General features: G+C 43.1%; 1 protein-coding gene across 1 annotated transcript; it reads left to right on the forward strand.

Moving 5' to 3' along the window:
* The first annotated feature begins 607 nt into the window (after window positions 1-607).
* cacna1fa (calcium channel, voltage-dependent, L type, alpha 1F subunit a) lies at window positions 608-21,129 on the forward strand. The gene is made up of 47 exons (XM_040151918.1): window positions 608-626; window positions 1,495-1,682; window positions 1,892-1,999; window positions 4,066-4,205; window positions 4,303-4,448; window positions 4,540-4,692; window positions 4,805-5,001; window positions 5,094-5,197; window positions 5,304-5,446; window positions 5,557-5,625; window positions 5,711-5,774; window positions 5,895-5,921; window positions 6,694-6,854; window positions 6,997-7,222; window positions 7,329-7,536; window positions 7,694-7,814; window positions 7,949-8,021; window positions 8,191-8,254; window positions 8,343-8,400; window positions 8,506-8,602; window positions 8,736-8,865; window positions 9,005-9,064; window positions 9,198-9,304; window positions 9,565-9,652; window positions 9,868-9,975; window positions 10,098-10,150; window positions 10,252-10,398; window positions 10,835-11,036; window positions 11,166-11,324; window positions 11,460-11,570; window positions 11,665-11,748; window positions 12,206-12,226; window positions 12,358-12,492; window positions 12,600-12,665; window positions 12,877-12,968; window positions 13,448-13,607; window positions 15,046-15,173; window positions 15,422-15,518; window positions 15,613-15,715; window positions 15,838-15,939; window positions 16,253-16,377; window positions 16,895-17,241; window positions 17,374-17,532; window positions 18,117-18,508; window positions 19,077-19,189; window positions 19,295-19,624; window positions 20,300-21,129. The coding sequence occupies exons 1-47, from the start codon at window positions 608-610 to the stop codon at window positions 20,504-20,506; spliced, it is 6,192 nt and encodes a 2,063-aa protein (XP_040007852.1). The 3' UTR covers window positions 20,507-21,129.
* Window positions 21,130-21,837: the final 708 nt, after the last annotated feature.

Genomic DNA, 21,837 nt, shown 5'->3' on the forward strand with positions numbered 1-21,837 from the left:
GGTTTCTCTAACTTGCCGCGCTGAACCGTCCTGTTCTTTTCCATCCGGACGCCCAACGTCCCCGCATCCCTCTCTTGCACTCAGCTTTAGCTCTGCGGCGGAATCGCAGAGAGCCAGAGCGCTCTTCCTCCCCCTGGATATATCCGCACCTTCCCTCCCCCTTGAAAGATTTCCACTGTCATCCTTTTTAAACGGCTCAGCCCGCCTAATCCTGACGGCTGACCACCGAGGGTACGGGGACGCGTTTGTTTTAATATTCCTCACCGTTACGTCCCCGCGTAGATAAGAGCGACCGCGGGTTTTCGTTTAGACGCAGTGAGAAATTACCAGAAAGCGGCTTTAATAACTGGATATTCCGGGCTACGAGCAGGCGGTGAGCGCGATGGCCCGTAGCTGCACCGGCGTGCTGCCTGTGGATATGAAATGACAGGCTGCAGATGGTCCCTTTTTTATTTTTTTATTTATTTATACAAAAGAACCCCTTGAAAGTTCTCTCTTTCCCTTCGGCGGCCGAATTTCTATCTGTGATCCGCTACGCGTCGCAGATTCCCCCGGAGGAGTTGATGGTGGGATTTCTGAAGTGACTTCGTGGTGTTAAACTGCGGACATGGAAGGGCCAAAGAAAGGTATGGGGGGGGAGCTCCCTGCAAATGTCTCTGAAGTAACTGGCTGCACGAGCAGCGTTGCAAGAATGTGCGCGTTGCACCCAGGCATTAATGACACCCATTAACCTGTAAAGCTGTATGCTTCATAGGAATCATGGAAAGTTGCAGATAGAGATGTATTAACCTTTTTTTTCCCCCTGAAACAATAGATAAAGATATAGATAGGTAGGCGTGTTGTTACAATTAAAATTGAAGCATGTACTATACTACAATAGTTAGACAATGCACAACTGGCATCATTTTTTAAAGTTTTTATAATAGGACAGTCAGTTTAAGCTTGTATTTGCCCATATTTTTGGCTATTCCTTTGCAGTTTTTACACGGGTGAGATAATAAATGTACCCGCAGGCTTATTCTCTGTGCACGGCATTGTCAACAGGTGTTCATGGGCCTACGTGGGGATAGTGCTGGGCTAAGTGCCACACTGCTTCCCAGTAAAGAAGTAGGTCACATCTGGTCCTACAATACGAGGCCCTCGGGGACAGAATACCTGTCTGGTACTACAGCCACTTGTCAAATCCTTTCCTGATTGTGTTGGATTAAATTAAATAATCACATGGTGCGAGATAGGACTGAAGGCTGTACACCAAGCAGAACTGGGCACAGGGTTTTCCTCGTTTGGTTTGTTTTAACTTTGATTACATGACAATAAAGGTGACTACCAATATGACAGACCCACTTTTCTATTAGCAAAGATCTGTCTACGTCTATTACCCCCAGGGGTATCATATATTTTCACACCTCAGTGGTCATGTAATACCCATAATTTAGATTCCATTAACCCCATTACTGTATGTTTTTTTTGTTTGTTTGGTTTTTTTTTGGACAGATGTCCCTCCTGTGGCCGATGGAGGCAAATCAGACACCCTCGGGTCGACTGGCTCGGCCAGAAAAAGAGGAGGGGGGGCCAAGAAGGCAATGCAGGCGAACAAGTCTGCCCTCAGGGCCCCCCGAGCCCTCTGCTGCCTCACCCTAAGCAACCCCATCCGCATGGCAGCCCTGGCCCTAGTGGAGTGGAAATATCCTTTTTCTGAGTTGTTTGCTTCGGCGCATGCACTGTGGTTGGAGTGCGTTTATACAAACAGTCCTGCTTGTGATGCAAATGTATGATGTGTTAATGAGTTACTGCTGGGATGTTGGCGGGATGAAGTTTAATTATGCAGCTGCGTGCATTTTCCTGGAAAGATGCATTCACGAGGCCTTTTGTACCCTTAACCGCAATCCTCAAGCCCTTTGATATTTTCATTCTTCTTGCCATTTTTGCCAACTGTGTGGCCATGGGCGTTACCAAGCCATACCCAGATGATGACTCTAATGCTACCAATCACAAACTGGTGAGTTTCCAGTTGAGAGATACAGTATACAGTAGTTTAACTTGTTTTTTTTTTTAACTTACTTTTACATCTACATTATATGTGGAAACATGGCACAATGAGGTATTAAGGAAGACAAGTGAGGCTCAAACATGAGTTGAGATGATGTGGTATCACATTGAATTGAATAATTGCCTGATGTAATCACCACAATATTACATACGGAGAAAAACGTCAAAACCTGACTTAATGGAAGAGTCTTCTTTATTTCAACAATGTGCTTCGACAAAGGGCCTGCGTCAGGCTGTTTTAAAGGATGTGTAAAAACACAATCTAAATACTCCGCAAGAACCCCCGAATCTGTGTCAGTCACCCAATGAGAACCAGACACGTACATGGACAGCCCTAAAGAATGTTGTTCTCATGACATAAAAATACACAACAAAATGTAACATAACCAACAATCATCACGGTCACAACATCCATCACAAAAAACCTGAGTGAATATGAAATCTTCCTGCATAGAAAAGAAAAAAAAAAAGGAAAGTACTGCAGATGTTTCATATCATCAGCCAACCTTTAATTTATTTCTTAATTCGTGTCCTTGATGCATTCATAAATCCACCCACACAGACTTAGTTATAGTGAATTATAGTAAATCAATCAGTGAGAGGATGTGTGAGAAGAAAATGTGATTAAAGGGACATCTTAGATGGGCCAACACTAATTTTCAAAGAGATGCTGGCACTTTGATCGTACAGAGTTTTCTTTATCAGTCCGCTGAAGGAGTACTCAGTCCTTGGAAATATGACATTTTATTGAAACTACAGAATGTTTATGATTATATTTTGTATGTTTCTACATTCCTGTTTTCCAAGGCTTGACTCTCATTACAACATCTCTTCTGGCTCTCTGGAGCTAACTCTCTCACGTCCTCTGAGTCATTTGAGGACGCCGACAGAAATGTGCGTGACTCACGGCAAAAGCGTAGGAAGTGGCAGTTTTAAGGGTTAATGAGAAGTTGTTCGTGAAGAGGACAGTAGTCAGCAGGTATGTTGCTGAAGGAAGTGCCTTCGTTGGACGGTAATGGTATTAGAGGGAAAAAGTTGTGCCCGGACCTTGGCTAGGTGACCCTGTCAGGGATCATGACTTGCTTAAACGCCAACCATCTGCCTCATCTCACTTCCCCCACCTTCAGTCTATCGCTTTCTCTCTCTGTTTCTGGTCATTTTTTTTCTCTGTAAATTCCAAATTATTATTCAAACTGAGAACGAGTCTGTTTTACTTCCTCAACAGCAGCTTTATAACTTCACAAGAAGTCACATTGTTGTTGATGTTATCGCGTTGCTCGAAACAATCCTGACATAGTTTGCAGAGAGATTTAAAGTGATCGAATATTTTAGTTTTGATTTGAGGTGATTTTAGTTAAAAGAGTAGCAGGGACACACAAACACACACACACACACACACACACATACACCCCCCCACACACACAGACTTGCAGCAGGATAGATGTTTGCAGATCCTTTTATTGGATTTCACAGAGGAGCTAAGCTGACAGTTTGAGATTCTCTTCCTAACAGGGACCTAATAATCAGCTAATATCATGAATGTTCGGATCAAGTTTTGGTTAATATTACAGGTTTTTTTTTGTGAATACCATTCATCTTTAAACCACATCATGCACGCATGGATTATTTTCACAGCCTTAGGTAGCCGTTAGCGTTAGCCTTAGCCTTAGCGGTGATTAGAAGCCTTAAAATGAAGGTTAAAGGAAAGGGATTCAGTGGCAGGCTTAAGCATGTGTTAGGCACTGGGTTAAGAGGTTAGTAAGCCACTGCAATCTGCCCTTAATAAATAACACGTTTGAGCTAAAGAAACAGGCATAAAAAAGACAATTAATGCCACTTATTGGTGTATGAGTAGGTATCATCAGTTTCTAAATGTCTTTATTTTACTGTGACCATAACTTGTCATTTTCTTCAGCTCTCTTCCATATTTATTCCTTTCAGGTGAACTCACATTTAAAAAAAGGTCATTCCAATATTGCATAACCTTTCTTACAGCACCTTTTCTTTTCTTCTCAGGAACAAGTCGAGTATGTCTTCCTCGTCATCTTCACCATCGAGACCTTCACTAAAATTCTTGCCTACGGCTTGGTCATGCACCCCAGCGCCTATATACGCAGCGGATGGAACTTGCTTGATTTCATTATCGTCATTGTCGGGTATTACGCTGCTTCCCTTAGTCATGATTTCCATCTCCAAATGTTCTATCGTTGAGAAAAAAGTGAAGCGCAACAGCTGTTTTCTGTGTCTGTGCAGGTTGTTCAGTGTAATAGCGGAGGCCATGACAGATCATAAGCCGGGAGAGGCTCACCATGCTGCAGGAAAACCTGGAGGCCTGGATGTCAAAGCGCTCCGAGCTTTCAGGGTGTTACGACCACTTCGACTCGTCTCTGGAGTGCCAAGTGCGTTCGTCGTTTGTAGTTGGTTTTTGCATGTGTCTTCCTGTGCTTCGTCCCACAAGCACCCTTGAAAAATGTGTGTTTGTCTCATCAGGTTTACAGATTGTGTTGAACTCCATCATGAAAGCCATGGTCCCCCTTCTCCACATCGGCATGTTGGTCATGTTTGTCATCATCATCTACGCTATTATCGGCTTGGAGCTCTTCATCGGCAGGATGCACAAGACGTGTTACTACATCAGCACAGGTCTCTGCTCTCCAAACCTCAAAAAATCACTTATACACCGTCCAGATTTCATGGATGTGTAGGCTCACTGCCTGTTTTTTGTTTGTTTTTTTCCTGCTGTTCTCTGCTCCAGGTCTCATTATGGAGGACGACCCGACACCTTGTGCGTTTGCTGGGAGTGGGCGCTTTTGTGTCGGCAATGGGACCGAGTGCAGGGGCAAGTGGGAGGGCCCCAACGGCGGGATCACAAACTTCGACAACGTTTTCTTCGCCATGCTGACTGTTTTCCAGTGCATCACTATGGAGGGCTGGACAGATGTGCTCTACTGGGTACAAAGACATGTTGCTAGATCCACCACTGTTTTTTTTGCTCAACACTGAAATTGCTTAAGCACACTTTGTCTCTCTGTCTCTCTGCACAGATGAATGATGCCATTGGTTACGAAATTCCGTGGGTTTACTTTGTTTCTCTGGTCATCTTTGGATCATTTTTCATCATCAATCTTGTATTGGGTGTGTTGAGCGGGTGGGTAGTCACTGCACCGCAGGCCCGTCACGTTTGTCACGTTAGGAAAAACAAACGGTATCTTTTTCCAAGTTTCCTAAGCTTGCGTATGTGTGTGTATGCACAGAGAGTTCTCCAAAGAAAGAGAAAAGGCTGTGGCGCGTGGTGAGCTGCAGAAGGCGCAGGAGAGCAAACAGATGGAGGAGGACATGATTGGCTACATGGACTGGCTCATAGAGGCAGAGGATGTGGATGAAGAAGGAAACAAACGTCGGTTTAACGCACATTTACACTGGCATACTGTACACACACTCAAATCCAAGCGTCAACACTTTTTAGCCTTACATTTACACACAATCTGGCTGTATTTGCCCTCAAAGGTGCCGCAATTGCAAAGAAAAAGATGATGAAGAAGTTTGGCTGGTACAAACACAGTGAAGATGGTGGAGGTATGTCAGCCGTCACTGTCTGTTATTGTGTTATTATTTTATGTGATACTCTCTAACAGCCAGCGCTTGTCTCCGTGTTCAACAGAGTCCGACTCTGATGACGATATAGCGTACCTCGATGACGACAATGGCTGCTGCGCCTCTCTCATGTAAGGCAACAGAGAGATAACAACATTTTTTCAATTCATTATTGGCACGCAGGAGGAGATTAAGCCGTTTTATTAATCTCTCTTTCTCCCTCTCTCTCTCTCATTTCTTCTTTTTCGCAGGGCGAAGATGATGGCCAATAGCTTCTGGTAAGATGTTCAATGTCGCAGACTGCATGTGAAATGCTTACGCGATGAAGAGCATGTGCCTTCAGAGAGATACAGAAGTTTGCTCTTCCAGTTGGGGCGCAATAATAATGCACTGACATTGTTTGCATCATGCATAACATTTTATCGTGTTGATCGTCACATTTGTCCAAATCAGTCGAATGATGCAGTGCTGCTGCTGAGCTGATATGGTAGAATTTAAAAAATATGGAAGAATTCTGGTTGTGTAGCCGAACAAAGGGTAAGCATGGTACGTTAGAAGGTGTTATATCTGAGAAGGTTTGCATTATCTCTACCCAGCGTGACAGCACTTTTCTCGACATTCCTGAAACATACAAATGTAATTAGCGGCTGATTTTTGTCAAGACTGTTTGCAGAGAGGACTAGAAGTCATTAGTAATTGACAACATTTTCCAGGTGACAAATAATAACTCTGGATGATTCTTTTTACAGTGCATTAGGTGATTGCTGTGATTACGAGAATATAATGAAATACTCCCCCAGATTCTTTTCCAGTTTTTATTTGTTTTACCATCAACATTCAGGGCTATGTCCCAAACATTAATGATACCCACGTGGCATTGAGTGTTTTGTCAGAGCTTTTTTTTTAATCAACGGTACATGAGACACATACTTACACCTGGAGAAATATTCGTCATGAACTCAGTCACCGGGTGTCTTTGAAGGGACTGACTCCCCGGTGCTCTGTGCGGCCCTTTCTGTATTCAAAATGCCGTGTCCACACTCTCTCCAGTGACCAGTTGTGCCAGCTGAATCATACCTTCAGGAAGAATTGCCGTGTGGCTGTTAAGACCACAAACTTCTACTGGCTGGTGCTTCTGCTGGTGTTTCTCAACACAGTGGCCAGTGCCTCCGAGCATTACGGACAGCCAAAGTGGCTGACAGAAATGCAAGGTAAGAGCGCACTCCTTTTAATCCTAACCTTTTTTTTTTTTTGGTCCTGACCCCTGACCTTCTGTACACTCTGATTCAGAAGAAATTACTGGAGAAAAACTAAAAACATGACACCACCTCCTCTTCTCTGTTTTTCCCACAGAGCGAGCCAACAAGGTCTTGCTGCTGCTGTTCACCCTGGAGATGTTGATGAAGATGTACGCCTTTGGTCTGCAGATCTATTTCATGGCGCTGTTCAACCGCTTTGATTGCTTCGTGGTGTGCGGCGGCATCCTGGAGACACTGCTCGTAGAGATGGATGTCATCCCGCCCATCGGCATCTCCGTGCTGCGCTGCATCCGACTGCTTCGGATATTCAAGATGACACGGTAGTTGATAATGGAGCTTAAGGAGGACAACTGCAACTTTTAAAGGCATTTGATCCATCTTATGTGTATTTGCTAAAGTGTATCCGTGCCCACTTGTTGTTTCCAGGCACTGGGCTGCCCTGTCTGACCTGGTCAACTCACTGCTGAACTCCATGAAAGCTATCTGCTCCCTTCTGCTCCTGCTCTTTCTCTTCCTCATCATCTTCGCCTTGCTGGGCATGCAGTTGTTTGGAGGAAAATTCAACTTTGATGAGACTCAGATGAAGAGAAGTACCTTCGACTCCTTCCCTCAGGCTCTGCTCACTTGTTTCCAGGTGATTTACATCTCCATAATATCTCACATGCGACTATCCTTGCTTTCATTTCTCAGGAATTCTGTGTAGTGTGGTATGAATTATTATTACTCTCTAACTCTGTCTCTCTTCCCTTGTGTCACTCTTCTCTTTCCTCTCTGGTGGTCTGTCTTTGCAGATACTCACTGGAGAGGACTGGAACGCCGTGATGTACGACGGCATTATGGCCTATGGAGGGCCCATCTTCCCTAACATGGTGGTGTGCATTTACTTTGTCATCCTCTTTGTCTGTGGTAACTGTATCCTTTTCCAAGAGGTGATCAACAGATCAGCAATGTTTGCAAACGTATTTCTGATCCATCTGCGGTGTTAGCATTAAGTTTAGTCTTTAATACCCAATGGAACAAATCTGACTCCTCAATTTTGTGATCAGACATCCTGCTCAACGTCTTCTTGGCTATCGCTGTGGACAACCTGGCAGGAGGTGGCGGAAAGAAAAACGTTGAGTAAGTTCGACATACGAAAAGGTGGTAATGAGCAGCAGTATCAGACACATTTATAACTGACGTATCCTTTTATTTCCTGCTGCATTTACACTGATCAGTAAATTAAGTACATGCAAAAATGTAGTTCCAATTTAGCTTAACAGTAGTTTCCTGGCATTTGTTTCTTCAGAGAGAAAAAGGAAGAGGAGGAAGAGTGGGATGACGATGAAGAGAAAGAAGACGAAGATACAGGGGTAGATAATGTTTTAATATTCTTCTTGCGCCTTTTATAAGAAGTGAGATGCCAGAGTTACAACAGCTGATCCTGTGTTCTGTCTGTAGAACGAAGAGGACGACTGGCAGGAAAACGAGGAGCTGAGGGCCATTGAGGGACTAGAGGGTGAGTGGGATGGACATCACACCCTGCAGGAGAGACGTCAGACATGCAGATTAAGATGTAAACTGTCTCTTATTCCGTTCTCGTGTGCTCTTTGTTTTATTGTAGGAGTTGCTCCTTTAAAGCCAGAGTTCTCAGGGCCTAAAGAGAAGATCGTACCAATCCCTGACGGAAGCTCCTTCTTCATTCTTGGAAAAAAAAACTGGTAATCTGAGAATGTATATGTGCCCAATAAAACCAGTTCTACTAAAATTCTATCATCTTGCTTCAACACCAATACATTGCTAAAACTCTCCACTCTTTCTTGTTTGCGTTTCTAATTTCCTCCCAATCCTCAGTTTGCGAGTCGCCTGCCACAACCTCATCCATCACCCCTACTTCACCAACTTCATCCTCATCTTCATCATCCTCAGTAGTATTTCCCTGGCTGCTGAGGATCCAATCAAATCCCACTCATTCAGGAACATAGTAAGACCAACCACATCAGAGCTTCATCTGCATTTCTTCTTGCAAGCAGACTGTCATATTCGCCATCATGCCCGCCCGCTCATAATTACCTTCATGACAAGAAAAAATTAATACTCGTACTAATTTTGGTTTGCCTCAGGTGCTCGGTTACGCCGATTACGTGTTCACGTCAGTTTTCACAGTGGAGATCATACTAAAGGTAACGGTCACTGTGGCTGAAACAAAATGAAACGGAGAGTGGTGCGCTAAAACTCGGTGTAATGTGAAAGTGTAAAGGGTCATTTCTTCGCTAGAGAGAAGTTTCTAACTTACACTTCCTCGCTCATGTCTAGATGACCGTCTACGGAGCTTTTCTGCACACCGGCTCCTTCTGTAGGAATGCCTTCAACCTCCTCGACCTGCTCGTGGTCAGTGTGTCGCTCACGTCCTTCTTTCTGCAGTGAGTAGATACCCGTCCAACGCACACGCAACAGATTGATGGGAGTCACTGTTGTGTAGCGGTAACCAGACGTCGAGGCTTTAGGGTAGCACTTTTTAGGGCTCAGTTAAAGTTATGTAATTTTCTTTCCACATTTGTTCCATTTCCCGGTAATGGAAGTACCTGCTGTCCTTTTTACACATTATAGCCAATCATCGTTTATTAAATTTTTGTTATCTTTTTTTTTTTTTTTAATTTCTCTAAATCTTTGTTGTTCCCAGTTCAAGTGCAATCTCTGTGGTGAAGATTCTTCGAGTGCTGCGTGTGCTCCGGCCTCTTCGAGCCATTAACAGAGCCAAGGGGCTGAAGGTAAACTCTTTTGTTTGTCCTTTCTTTTTTTGTAATATTGAGATTATTTGTTATGGAAGTTTGCATTTATTTCCCGGCTATTGTGTTAGACTTTACACGTGTTGCCATTTTTCTGGTCGCCCAGTTTTGGTTTTTGTTCAGTGTATAAAAGAGTACTGTATAGTTTGTTGCTATTTAAAGCTAGAATATGAGCTCCATTGTTTATATGTTCACAGAATGTGGTGCAGTGTGTGTTCGTGGCAATCCGCACCATCGGTAACATCCTGATTGTCACAACACTCCTTCAGTTCATGTTTGCATGTATCGGAGTGCAGCTCTTCAAGGTACATGCTTTCCACCATTTGATCTCCCAGCTTTCACCTCCTGTTACTTACAGAAACTAAAAGGAAAGTGGCTACTGGGGGGGGTTTCTGATGGTATAGCTTTTCTGTGTTTCTGGTTACAGGGCAGATTCTACAGCTGCACAGATGAAGCCAAACACACTCCAGAGGAGTGCAAGTCAGTTTTCTTGTATCATTTCTCTACACAATATAAAGCACCCAATAACCTGTTGACATGCTGCGTCTGTCATAAAATGTGTGTTACGTGTTTGATTTTAGGGGAACGTTTGTGGTCTATAAAGACGGGGACATGAACCACCCCATGGTGAGAGAGCGGATTTGGCAAAACAGCGATTTCAACTTCGACAATGTGCTGATGGGCATGCTGGCTTTATTCACTGTGTCAACATTTGAGGGCTGGCCACAGTGAGTAGCAACTTTACACTGTTTTTACTTTAAAGGATAAAATAAAGAATGGTATTATGTTGTGGTTTTCGTTGCCAACAAATACCATTAAAGGAAAAACAACGACAAAGGGTTACAACTGTAGAGTTTCTTTTTTTTTTAAATTTGTTTTAAAAGTCTAAATAATTTCCCGAAATGGCTAGGCACTGTAGTTTTTAGCGAATGCTACTAAAACAGGAGTAGTGTGTTTGTACGGGGACTATTTTTGGCTGCATTTAGATTTCTATTGATTGCGTATGTGGAATTGACTCAAAGTAAACTGCAGAGTTCCATCAGAATGAGGGAAGGTGTCACCCGGTGTAACGGTGTGGTTCACTCGTGTCTTTTTAAAGGTTGTGTTTTTGACCGGGAAATGTTTCCTCACCGGTGTTATTTTTGTTTTTTTTTTTCTTTACAGGCTCCTCTACCGGGCTGTGGATGCCAATGCCATAAACCGAGGGCCCATTTACAACTACCGAGTAGAAATCTCCATCTTTTTCATCATCTACATCATCATCATCGCCTTCTTCATGATGAACATTTTTGTGGGTTTTGTCATCATCACATTTCGAGAACAAGGAGAGGCCGAGTTTAAAAACTGTGAACTCAACAAAAATCAAGTTAGTTATTTTACAAAACCTTGATTGAAGATTGAAGTCTTACTTTATTCATGCTCTTAAATATAGAATATATTTGTTTCATTGTTTCAAAGTGAATAACGTTTGCTCTCTTCTTTTTGCCCTGTCCAGCGCCAGTGTGTGTACTACGCACTGAAAGCTCAACCTATAAAGATTTACATTCCCAAAAACCCGTCCCAGCTCAAATTCTGGAAAATAATCAACTCCAGCCAGTTTGAATATGTCATGTTCGTGCTGATTCTGGGAAACACCCTCACTCTGGCTGTTCAGGTACCATTTCACACAAATCAGTCAAAAAATGTAGAAACAAATAAAATTGTTTGTAATGTGAAGTTTTATGTGTGTGTGTGTGTGTGTGTGTGTTTTTTTTGTTTGTTTGTTTGTTTTTTTTTAAATCTCTCTCAGCATTACGAGCAATCTAAACTATTCACCTCTATCATGGACATCCTCAACATGATCTTCACTGTGGTTTTCACTATAGAGATGATCATCAAGTTACTGGCTCTGCGGGCTCATGTGAGGCCTTTTTTACCTTTGAAACTAACATTCACAACAAGTGTCACCACTGTTCTTTGTTGACTCGCGCTCTGCTTATTTTCTTTTCATGCAGCATTATTTCATCGATCCTTGGAACTCATTTGATGCCCTGATTGTCGTGGGGAGTGTCTTGGACATTGCAGTCTCCGAGTTCAGCGTACGTTTGTTCACACTTTGATTAGCTAACGAAGAAGAGAGCGTAGCTATTGTTCAGACACGTTTCAAAAAGCTGATATTGTTTGTCTGCAATAAAAAATTCCATCTAGCAGTGTTGCAGTGATTTTTAAAACAGTACTGTAGAAAGTATATTTGAATGGCTAACCTGAATAAATGCACTGTGAAAAATCCAAATAACAAAGAAGAAGACTTGGGGGCACTCGGGGGACCTGAACTTACAACCTCGGTGTTTCTAAAGTCCTGACTGTCATTGACTTTACAGAACAAGCAATGTGTCGAGATGTTAATTAGCCTGTTGTTCACTGAAATGGTTTCTTGACAGATGTTTCACTCTAATAATGAAACCATCTGTGCATGATCCTGATGGCTTTTTTAAAATCTCTCTCTCCCTACATGCTGTCTCTGCCTGTCGTTGATATCCTGAAATATTGATCCAGGGAGGAGGCGGCCATGGTGAGGTGAGAGCTGAACACAACCACTGGAGCTTCAAATGAGTCTTAGGTTTCGGATTTATGCGTCATGACGTGTGCAAGCAGTGTAACGCGTGTATTTATTTACCTGTTTTTGTCCCAACTCGTTTTCTGTCAAGGGTGGTAGTAAAGGAGAAAGCGGGAAAGTGTCCATCACTTTCTTCCGATTATTCAGGGTCTTGAGGTTGGTCAAACTGCTCAGCAAAGGAGAGGGTATTCGAACTCTTCTCTGGACTTTTGTCAAGTCCCTCCAGGTCAGTGCAGCGCAGAGCAAATAATTCACATAGTGCCTGAATAATTCAGTAAAGGGTTCATTTCAGAATGTTGTCACGATTCGTGCTTTTGACTTTTATCTGCGCAGGCCTTGCCTTATGTTGGCCTGCTCATCGCGATGATCTTTTTCATCTATGCCGTGATTGGCATGCAGGTGAGTGATCCATCATTTATTTCATCCAATCAGCACTTTCAAATGGTTTCATTTTCGCCACCTAAAATGAATCAATTACCAATTAATGATAATTAAAACAGTACAAAGCGAAGAAGACAGTCTGCCCCCAATTTACTGAATTGTTGTCGGTCAAGTTTTTCCCCTGGTCGCAACTGTACGTCTCTCACCAAGTGTACTGTTTTCCTTGTAGACGTTTGGGAAAGTGGCCGTCGACGACGATACACATATCAACAGAAACTGCAACTTCCAGACTTTCTTCATGGCTGTTCTGGTGCTTTTCAGGTGAGCCATGTTATCCAGAAAGAGACAGAGACTAAACTTGTTGTCTTAAGTTTTTTTCTAATAGTTACGGCACTGTTGGTTCTCCTTCTATCAGTTATAGATGCCCAAACACAGAACGTACTTTCCTCCATTAATTAGAAGAAAATCTAAATATTTTTAAACCAGACTATCTCAATAATCTAAATAAGATGACCAGATGCGCTGCTTTAAATCATCAGCATTGCCATTTAGTAATAGATTATAATTCTGTTTGGTGCTGATAATCTTCCCTCAGATATCACCTACGTTTTTGATGCAGCTTTTTGTACCTAGGCCCAAGTTACTATATGCCTCCTCGCAACATTTCCTCTTCCCTACATTAATCAGAGGAACGTCCAAATAATTCCCCCTCTCCTCCTTTAAAACAAGATGCTGAAGATCTTAATCATCTGAATAAAAAGGACAAATGACAGTACTGCTCTGTCCCCGTGTCCTCGTAGGTGTGCCACCGGAGAACAGTGGCAGGAGATCATGTTGGCAGCTCTGCCCGGCAGACGCTGTGACCCAGAAGCCGACACTGAGCCTGGTGAAGAGTTCACCTGCGGTAGCAACTTGTCCTACATCTACTTCATCAGCTTCTTCATGCTCTGTGCTTACCTGGTGAGCGAAGCCGAGGAGCCTTAAGGATCCCGTCGATTTGGTTTTCTAATCACTCTGTTCTCGGATCATTTGTAGTGTGGTTTATTAGATGGTGATGATGATCTGAAGAGGATGAAGGAGACTCCGCTGAAACCGTCTCGATTGCATATAAACATTTGTATCAAACATTTGCAGATCTGCTTGTGTGAAGCCAACGAACCACTCTCCAAATCAGCTTTGACCACCGACTCTTAAATAAGGCAGTTGTTTTCCTGAAAAACGTCGCTAACATATGGTTTTAATCACAAAGCGTTACCTCCCCCTTTCAGACTGTGTGGCACCCTCTGAGGCCCCCCCGATCTAGGGCCTCTATGATAACACATAGCCTCCGCTCTACATATGTAACCATACACCTCAGTAGCAAACACTTTGCCTGCTTTGGTATAACTTAACACAGCCTCTTGACTCCAAATTAAATTTAGGTATGATTAATTCAGTCTTGTTTTACAGACTATTAGGTCAAGTGGGATAAAAGTCAGAAGAAAGTAGAGAGGATAGTATTACAGCAGCAGTGTAGTAGCAGTTTTAAAAGCTTACCCCGTCTTCTCCAATTCCCAGCTCTTTTGAGAAACCCCCACATATGTGGATTTTGTTAATCCAGACAGCAGAACCAAATCCGAAAAATCCTGATTTAAAGGGTACAAATATTTTGGTAACATTTCAGTGAGTTCAGTGCTATTTTAAGACATTAAACGGGTTAAATTAGCTTTAAATATGGAAATACTGTGAGAAAAGATGATGATTTCCACGTTTTTTAAAACCCAAAAGACATTCCAATTTTAACCCCTCTGTACCTCTCACATATCATGCACTCCATGTATTTTAAAATGTCAGTTCGAGACCATCGTGGACCTTTTCATCTCCTCCTTGGTTAGACCATTTCTCAAGCCTGATTTACAACCACAGAGTCCAGGTTCATGTTCAGCACTTCTCTTCATGCGTTTCTTGCATTCCTTCTATGGTTTCTCCTCTTGTTGACAGATGACATCCATCAGTCTGTGTGTGGTCTTCGACCTTTAGCAGAAACCCACTGAGACCCCACCGGCTGCTAAAAGTAGACCCGTACCCCTATGTCCTGCTGGGGTTTGCTATATTAGAACTGGATGGACAGACATGCGTATAGTCCCTCATTAGGAAAGATGGTTCCAATGATCACATGCATATAAAAGCAAACAATGTAACCTTAATGCAAAATGTTAACTTTTAAAACTAGACTGCTCAATTCAAACTACTTTTATTCACTTTTATTTATTTACTAACCCTGATTGTAGCAGTTTCAAAGAGTCTTTGTGTGTACTCACAACTCACAACTCACATTTTTCAGTGATTTCACTTAAGTCAGTTATCAAATCTGGCTTTATAAGTGATGTTGTTATGTTTCTTTCCCTCTCTCTGGCAGATCATCAACCTGTTCATCGCTGTCATCATGGACAACTTTGAATACCTGACACGAGACTGGACTGTGCTCGGTACTCACCACCTGGACGAGTTTAAGAGAGTTTGGTCTGACTACGATCCAGAGGCCATGTAAGACTCTACCTCATTTCTCAATCATCCTCTGCTACCTTTGCTGAGCTCCTCTCACTGTTCAGAAAAAAGTATAGTTACACCCAAATCACTTGCAGGTGCAAGGCTATCGGAAAGGAGCATTGATGAAAAGAGCATTGTGCAGCAATGTGTAGACGTTACTCCTCTCAAAGATTCTAAAATATCCTCAGTCACTTTTATCTTATCTTTCAGTGAATGGCTGTTTTGTGTTCGTCTGCTTCTTGCAGAGGTCGTATAAAGCACATTGATGTCGTCACTATGCTGCGGAGGATTCAGCCACCTCTCGGTTTTGGAAAACTATGTCCTCACCGTGTTGCTTGCAAGGTAAGTCAACACACATTCAGTGCTTTATATTAGGAGTTAGGAAAAGGAATAGATAGATAGATCTCACTCCATCTGCCTCATCTCGTCCTCTCAGAGACTTGTCGCTATGAACGTCCCACTGCACCCCGATGGGACAGTCACCTTCAACGCTACTCTGTTTGCTCTTGTGCGAACCTCACTGAAGATCAAGACTGAAGGTTAGACCTCCGAAACATACAAGCACAGAATCTCGTTCACACTCGTTGTACTTGTACGAGACCGGCCTGCTGAGTGTAGTTAGGGTGCTGTTTTCCTTAAAGGACTTGTTTGTCCCCCTCAGGCCCCATCGACCAGCAGAATGAAGAGCTGAAGGTGATTATTAAGAAGCTCTGGAAGCGCACTAAGCCCAAGCTCATCGATGAAGTCATTCCTCCCCCTAGAGGTATCTAGAAAAAATTACATAGCTGCCATCCTCGATGGAAAAAAAAAAAGAAAATTTAGAAATCACTCCAAATATTAAATAAAGCTTTTGCCACTAATGGCACCTATAACTTGTGAAAGTAACAAGCCTGCATTGAAAAAGAATCAGTTTTCCAAAATACACTGTATGCCTGAATACAAGAAAAAAATTAAGACGTATATGAATCTCATTATCTCAGAGAAATGTCTTTATTACTAGAACTTATCCAGTTCCTCTTTCCCTCCAACACCTATCACGACAGTCGGTATTCCATTTCTCTTTTTTTCCCTCTCAGGCGACGCGGTGACTTGTGGGAAGTTTTACGCCAGCTTCTTGATTCAGGACTACTTTAAAAAGTTCCGCAAGAGGAAGGAGAGGGAGAGGAAATCCAAAAGGAAGGACAAGGCGGCTTCTCTTCAGGTGACTTTGTGCTTTTCACTCTAAAGATCGATTCCAGATATGTTGTAAGACATGGAAAAATGTCCCTGCTTTGATTGATAATTTTCAGTGTGACATGGTTTTTCCACAAAAAAAAGTTCAGTTACTTTAGCTAAGTGTCATTTCCCTCATTGAAAAATCCCCCAACAATGAATATGCAAATATTGTTCATTTCTACTAGACACAGATATCTGGCAATTCACTAAAAAGTCTATTCTCAGTGCGTGTGTGCTGGAGTTCTCAAGTTTCCACATCACTCTTGTGTAAGTTGCAGAAACTTTCCCACTTTAGCAAAAGAGTGTGAAAACAGTCTTCAAGCGTCAAACTCTGCACATATTGTACATGACTCTGCACAGGGATGCTCAAACATCCAAGTGAAATAATAATGAGCAAAACACATTTTTGAGTTAAGGGGGGACTTTAACTTTATTGTTGCTTAATAATATGATTAATTAATTAATATGTGCAAGACGCTCATTATTAACTTGTGTGTTCATAGCAAGGGCTGCGGACACTGCAGGACCTGGCCCCAGAGATGCGTCTGGCGATGGCCTGTGACCTGGAAGAAGAGGAAGGTGCAGATGGAGAGATCACAGGCGATGAGCTATTCGACAGTGAGCATGGAACCTCAGCGACGACCACGCCTGCCAGCACGCCGATGCCGCCCATAGAAATGCTAGTGGGGCAGACGACTGTGATAGTGGAACCAGAGCCCAACACAGCAAACGGGGGCGTGATTACGGAGCAGGTGACGGGCCTACAGGAGCACCAGAGACCAGGATCGGAATTGGCAGGTGTCAGCGTTGTAACAGAGCAGCCTGTGAGGTCTGAACCCCTGCCCATCAGGTTTGTTTCTCTCATTTTGTGTTTATTGCATTACATGTAAATTCACACATTGTTACTGTAATTTTTGGTGAAAGCCGTAATGAGTTATTCCCTAACTTGCATGTTCTCTACACACAGGGTGGACTCTTTCAGTGAGTTGCCTCCTCCCCCTCCTCCTCCTCCCCCAGAGACATCAGGTGGAGGAGAGGTTGTAGTTGAAGAACCAGTTGTGGCGGCTACAGCCGGAGTAGGAGTAGCTGAGCAGGTCTATAACAGTGAAGGAGATGCTGCTGGTCTAGCATCAGTGGACAGGTAAGAAACAAGGACCAAAGTGTAGAGACAGCAACATTATGTAGTAAATGAATAAAAAAGGAATAGTGCGGCATTTTGCGAAATACACATGTTCATGTTCTCGCCGCTTAGCGTGCAGCTTAGCTTAGCTCAACATTAAGACTATTGTTAGCCTGGCTCTGCCCAAAGGTAAAAGAAAAATCAGCCAACCAGCAGCTCTGAAGTTCACTTATTAATGCGTTTTATCTTGTTTGGTCAAGTCCCACCAATACAGTGTCAAAACAACAAGTTGCGGTTTTTACAGAGGGTCCTATGGGGGACTAATCCTTGCCTGGCAGCCTCAAGGTGATGACAAGACTCCAGGAAGTCACTGCTTCCTGCCAAGAAATAGTCCCCCACACAAGCCCCCCCATAAAACCGTACAGATTAAACAAACGAGATATAGTATTTTAATGAGTGAGCTTTCGAGTTGCTGGTAGAAGTGATATTTAATGGACAGATGTGAGACTTGTATCGATCTTCTCATCTAAGTTTTTCCCAAAAATGTCAAAGTATTCTTTTAAAAGTATCAACTCAAGCTGAAAGTGTCAATATGGATTTTATAGGTACGTGTATCCAGAAGCTGTTTCTCCTGTACCAACTGAGACCGGCTACAATGGACAGAGCCTGGACAGAGCTAGTAGCATTGGGGAGATACCCTATGATACTCAAGATTCCAATGGCTTCATTAGCATGGGTTTCAATAACACCTACATGAATGGAGAGAGCGTTGCTGCGAGCCCCACTCCCTATGCCACGAACGGGTATAACGGGAACGGATACACAGGCTACAGTGAGAACGGCAGCATCATCAGCACCAACGGTAATGGAAGTACAACGAGCGGCTGCAATGAAAATGGCAGCAGTGTGACTGGCTGTAATGGGAATGGCTACAGTGGAAATGAAAACAGCGGCATGCAGTTTGTCAGAAAACGGCTACTTCCTGCCATACCGAGAGGTGAGAAACTTGCTCTTTGTTTGTTTTTTTTAAAGATTAGTACTGAGAATAATGTCGGCAGCTTAATTTAACACATTACACGCTGTAAATGGCGTGTCGGTGATTTTTGTCAAGCATGCTTTACAAACTGTGGGGATAGAGGTTCAAGGATGTGGGCGTTTTACCATGCAGAGAGGGTCTAACAAAAAGATGCCACTGGTTGCATTAGGGGATATGTGGGATCCAGGGATCTAGAGCTTGACCCATATTAGGGGCTAAAAATTTCTTCCTCTGCTGCTTCAGTTTTGACCATTGTTTTTAACATGACTTTATAGAAGTTTAGGATTAAATTGCTAGATTATCTCTTCAATCTAATACCACCAGTTTTGCTTCTACTTTAATAATCAGAGACATTTCATTAAAAAACAACAGGTTATTTACCTTGTGACTGTGCTGTGGAATAATCACAAATGATATATGCATAAGAGTGAAGTCATATACTTTCAATGCTAATGCTAAATCCCTTCACACAGGGTTATAGTCACGCATCCTGACCGGTTTCCTAACACTTCCTTGCTTATTGTGTCAGGTCATAAGCCTGCCTTTAACTTCCAGTGTCTGAGGCCTCAGAGCAGTGTGGACGACCTCCCCATCCCAGGAAACTATTGTGGGAACACATCCCCATCCAGATCCCGTCTACAGGTAAAACCATGGCTCGTATACGCCATCAAACTTTCAGTTTTCAGCCACACAGAGTTTCTCATTTGGTTTCCTTGCCCTTCTCCTGCTCTTGCTTCCTTGTGACAGACCCAGCACAGCCTGGACTCCCGGCCCAGCAGCGTGTCCTCGTTATCGTCTGCCTCCTGGGCAAACGCAACAGCAGCTGGCACCACTCCTGTTCCAAGAATAATCGCCCCCTCCGCGCGCAGGGGCAAGCTTGTCTATACTCCTATGATCCTGGTGGACGAGGCCACCGGCACCAGCCAGCCGCTGTGGAGCGACGGCTCTGCCAGCCTCCCTGCAGGAAGCCGTCCTGGCTGGTACCCGGGTCAGACCAGGACCTTCACCAGCATGAGGATGCCGCCGGTCAACCAGGGCTTCATAGACAAAGGCAGTGCAGACAGTCTGGTTGAGTCGGTGAGTAATCACAGAGAAGGTGTTTTTTGTGATCCAGAAACCTATAGCAACCACCAGCATGTACAACTTCTAAGCAAATACGCTATTTTGAATTACTTTGAGCCGTCTGGCAGTTTGGTTTAGTGCCCCTAAATATATCCGTTCATATTTCCGCTGATGTTTAACAGCTGTATAAAAGGACAGGTTCAAACATTTTCAAGTCTGTCTTAAAACAGTAGTCAATAGAGGAATTTCGATATATATATATATATATATATATATATATATATATATATATATATATATTCATTTAAAAAAATCTAAATCCACAGTCAGCCAGATATAATAGGTAAGAAGAACAATTTGGATTTTTAATGCTGATGTCTCCTGGTAAAGTTTGACACTTACATATCTGTTTTTGAGGAATTCTTTTAATACTTGCTCTTTCTCTGAAGTGCACTGTAAAATCCAAGTCCATCTGCTGCTACTGCATTGTTTACATTATATTAAAAGAGATAAAGAAATAAAGTTGCTACTCACTGGTGACCACACAGCATTTCAACTTGGCTAAGTGATTCTTTCCGGCACAAAGATCATCAAAAAGAATTGCATGTGATGTTTGCGTGTTAGAGACAGAGAATGAGCCGCTAAAGACATAATCCTGTTTTTTACGTCACTGTTCCTCTGCTTTTTCAGATCTTGATCTCCGAGGGTCTCGGTGTCTACGCCAGGGACCCGAAGTTTGTGAGCTTTGCCAAGCGGGAGATTGCCGAAGCCTGTCACATGAGCATGGACGAAATGGAGAGCGCTGCTGCTGACCTGATAGCTCGCGGAGCCAGTCAGTCGATTTCTCGCTTTGAGGACGAACTGGCCGACGAAATGAACTGTGTGATTTCTTACTGAGATCAGAAAAACTGCAATAACTGTATGAGAAAGTGCAGTATGAAGTTTGTAAAAAAAAAAAAAAGAAAGTATTTTATGTGTGTTTATATCTTCTGTGGAGAACAAACAAAGAAATTATGTGATGGGATACACATGGGACATCAATTTAATCTACTTTGTTGTCCTGAGTGTATGATATGCTTTTGTCTGTGAATGCCAAAACACACATGCACTTATTTTAAGAACATGTCAGTACGTGGCAGGACTCAACAAGGTTTCGTGTGATCGCTATGACTGCAGCGTTTTGCAGAAGACCCTGCTGCACATGACAGCAAAACAGTGGCTCTTAGCGTTACGGCAAAGGACCATTTTGCATTGTATCTTAATTTTGTACTGTACTCGAAATTGTTGTCAATTTACACGAGTGTGTGTACGGTTGCAATCATGGCACACAGACAGCAATATTAGAATCTGTTGAACTCTTAGATCAATAAAACCTTTATACTTTGCTACACAGATGACGAGATCCAGTTTGTGAGTTCCCAACAGCATTCACTTTTTTTAGAGAAATATTTAAATGTATTGAATATCCTCTAAGATCAAGCGTGCAAACTCATAGCAAAAATGTATAAATATGTCTTTTGGTCAACCTGTGTGATGCGGGGTATCCATTGTGCACAAATAAAACAAGTTTTCTAAAATGTACGTTTTATTTATTTCCTTTTTTTTTTGCTGGTTATTATTCTTGTGCAGTAAGTCCTAACATACCAGTCCAACGAGTGTACTTTAGCTGAAAGGTGCTTTAGTTTTTTGTTTACTTTGTTAGCGGCGGTGCTGTAATGCACGTCGAGAACCGCAGCGAAGTACAAAAAGAGTGGGTTACATAATCGGCCATTAATGGAACCGGCAGGTGGACAGCATCTGGACTTCGCTTCTGCTTTTAGGGAAAATGAAGCGTGCAAAGCGGTAACCTGTGGGGCGCCTGTCGCCCGGTGCCAGATCGCACACTGTGCGTTCGTGTTTCTTTTTATTTTTTTATTGCTATCTGAATGGACGTAGATAGCCTGAACTCCCCCTGAACTTTCACCCAACTTGCTATGTGCGGAATCAGGTTTTGCCGGGGGGAGAGAGAAAGCGTATTCTTCGTTACACCACCCACCACCACCAGGAAATCTCGGCTCCCGGTAGAAACACAGCGGCGCCGCCATTGGACGGAAGCCTCCACTACGCGCCTCCTCCACCGCCCAATGGGGTTTATCCGACGTCACGACGCCTCGCGCGTCCTCGCGACCAGCTCCTCCGTGACGCGGCCCGGCTCTTCCTGCCGGGCGACCGCCTCCCCTGTGCTGTTC

This window comes from Xiphias gladius, chromosome 18, assembly GCF_016859285.1.
Source record: "Xiphias gladius isolate SHS-SW01 ecotype Sanya breed wild chromosome 18, ASM1685928v1, whole genome shotgun sequence".
NCBI lineage: Eukaryota > Metazoa > Chordata > Actinopteri > Istiophoriformes > Xiphiidae > Xiphias > Xiphias gladius.

Coding starts and splice junctions, on each gene's coding strand:
- cacna1fa (XM_040151918.1), top strand. Junction 8,255..8,342: donor AAGAAGACGAAGATACAGGG/GTAGATAATGTT, acceptor TTCTGTCTGTAG/AACGAAGAGGACGACTGGCA. Junction 9,653..9,867: donor ACAGAGCCAAGGGGCTGAAG/GTAAACTCTTTT, acceptor ATATGTTCACAG/AATGTGGTGCAGTGTGTGTT.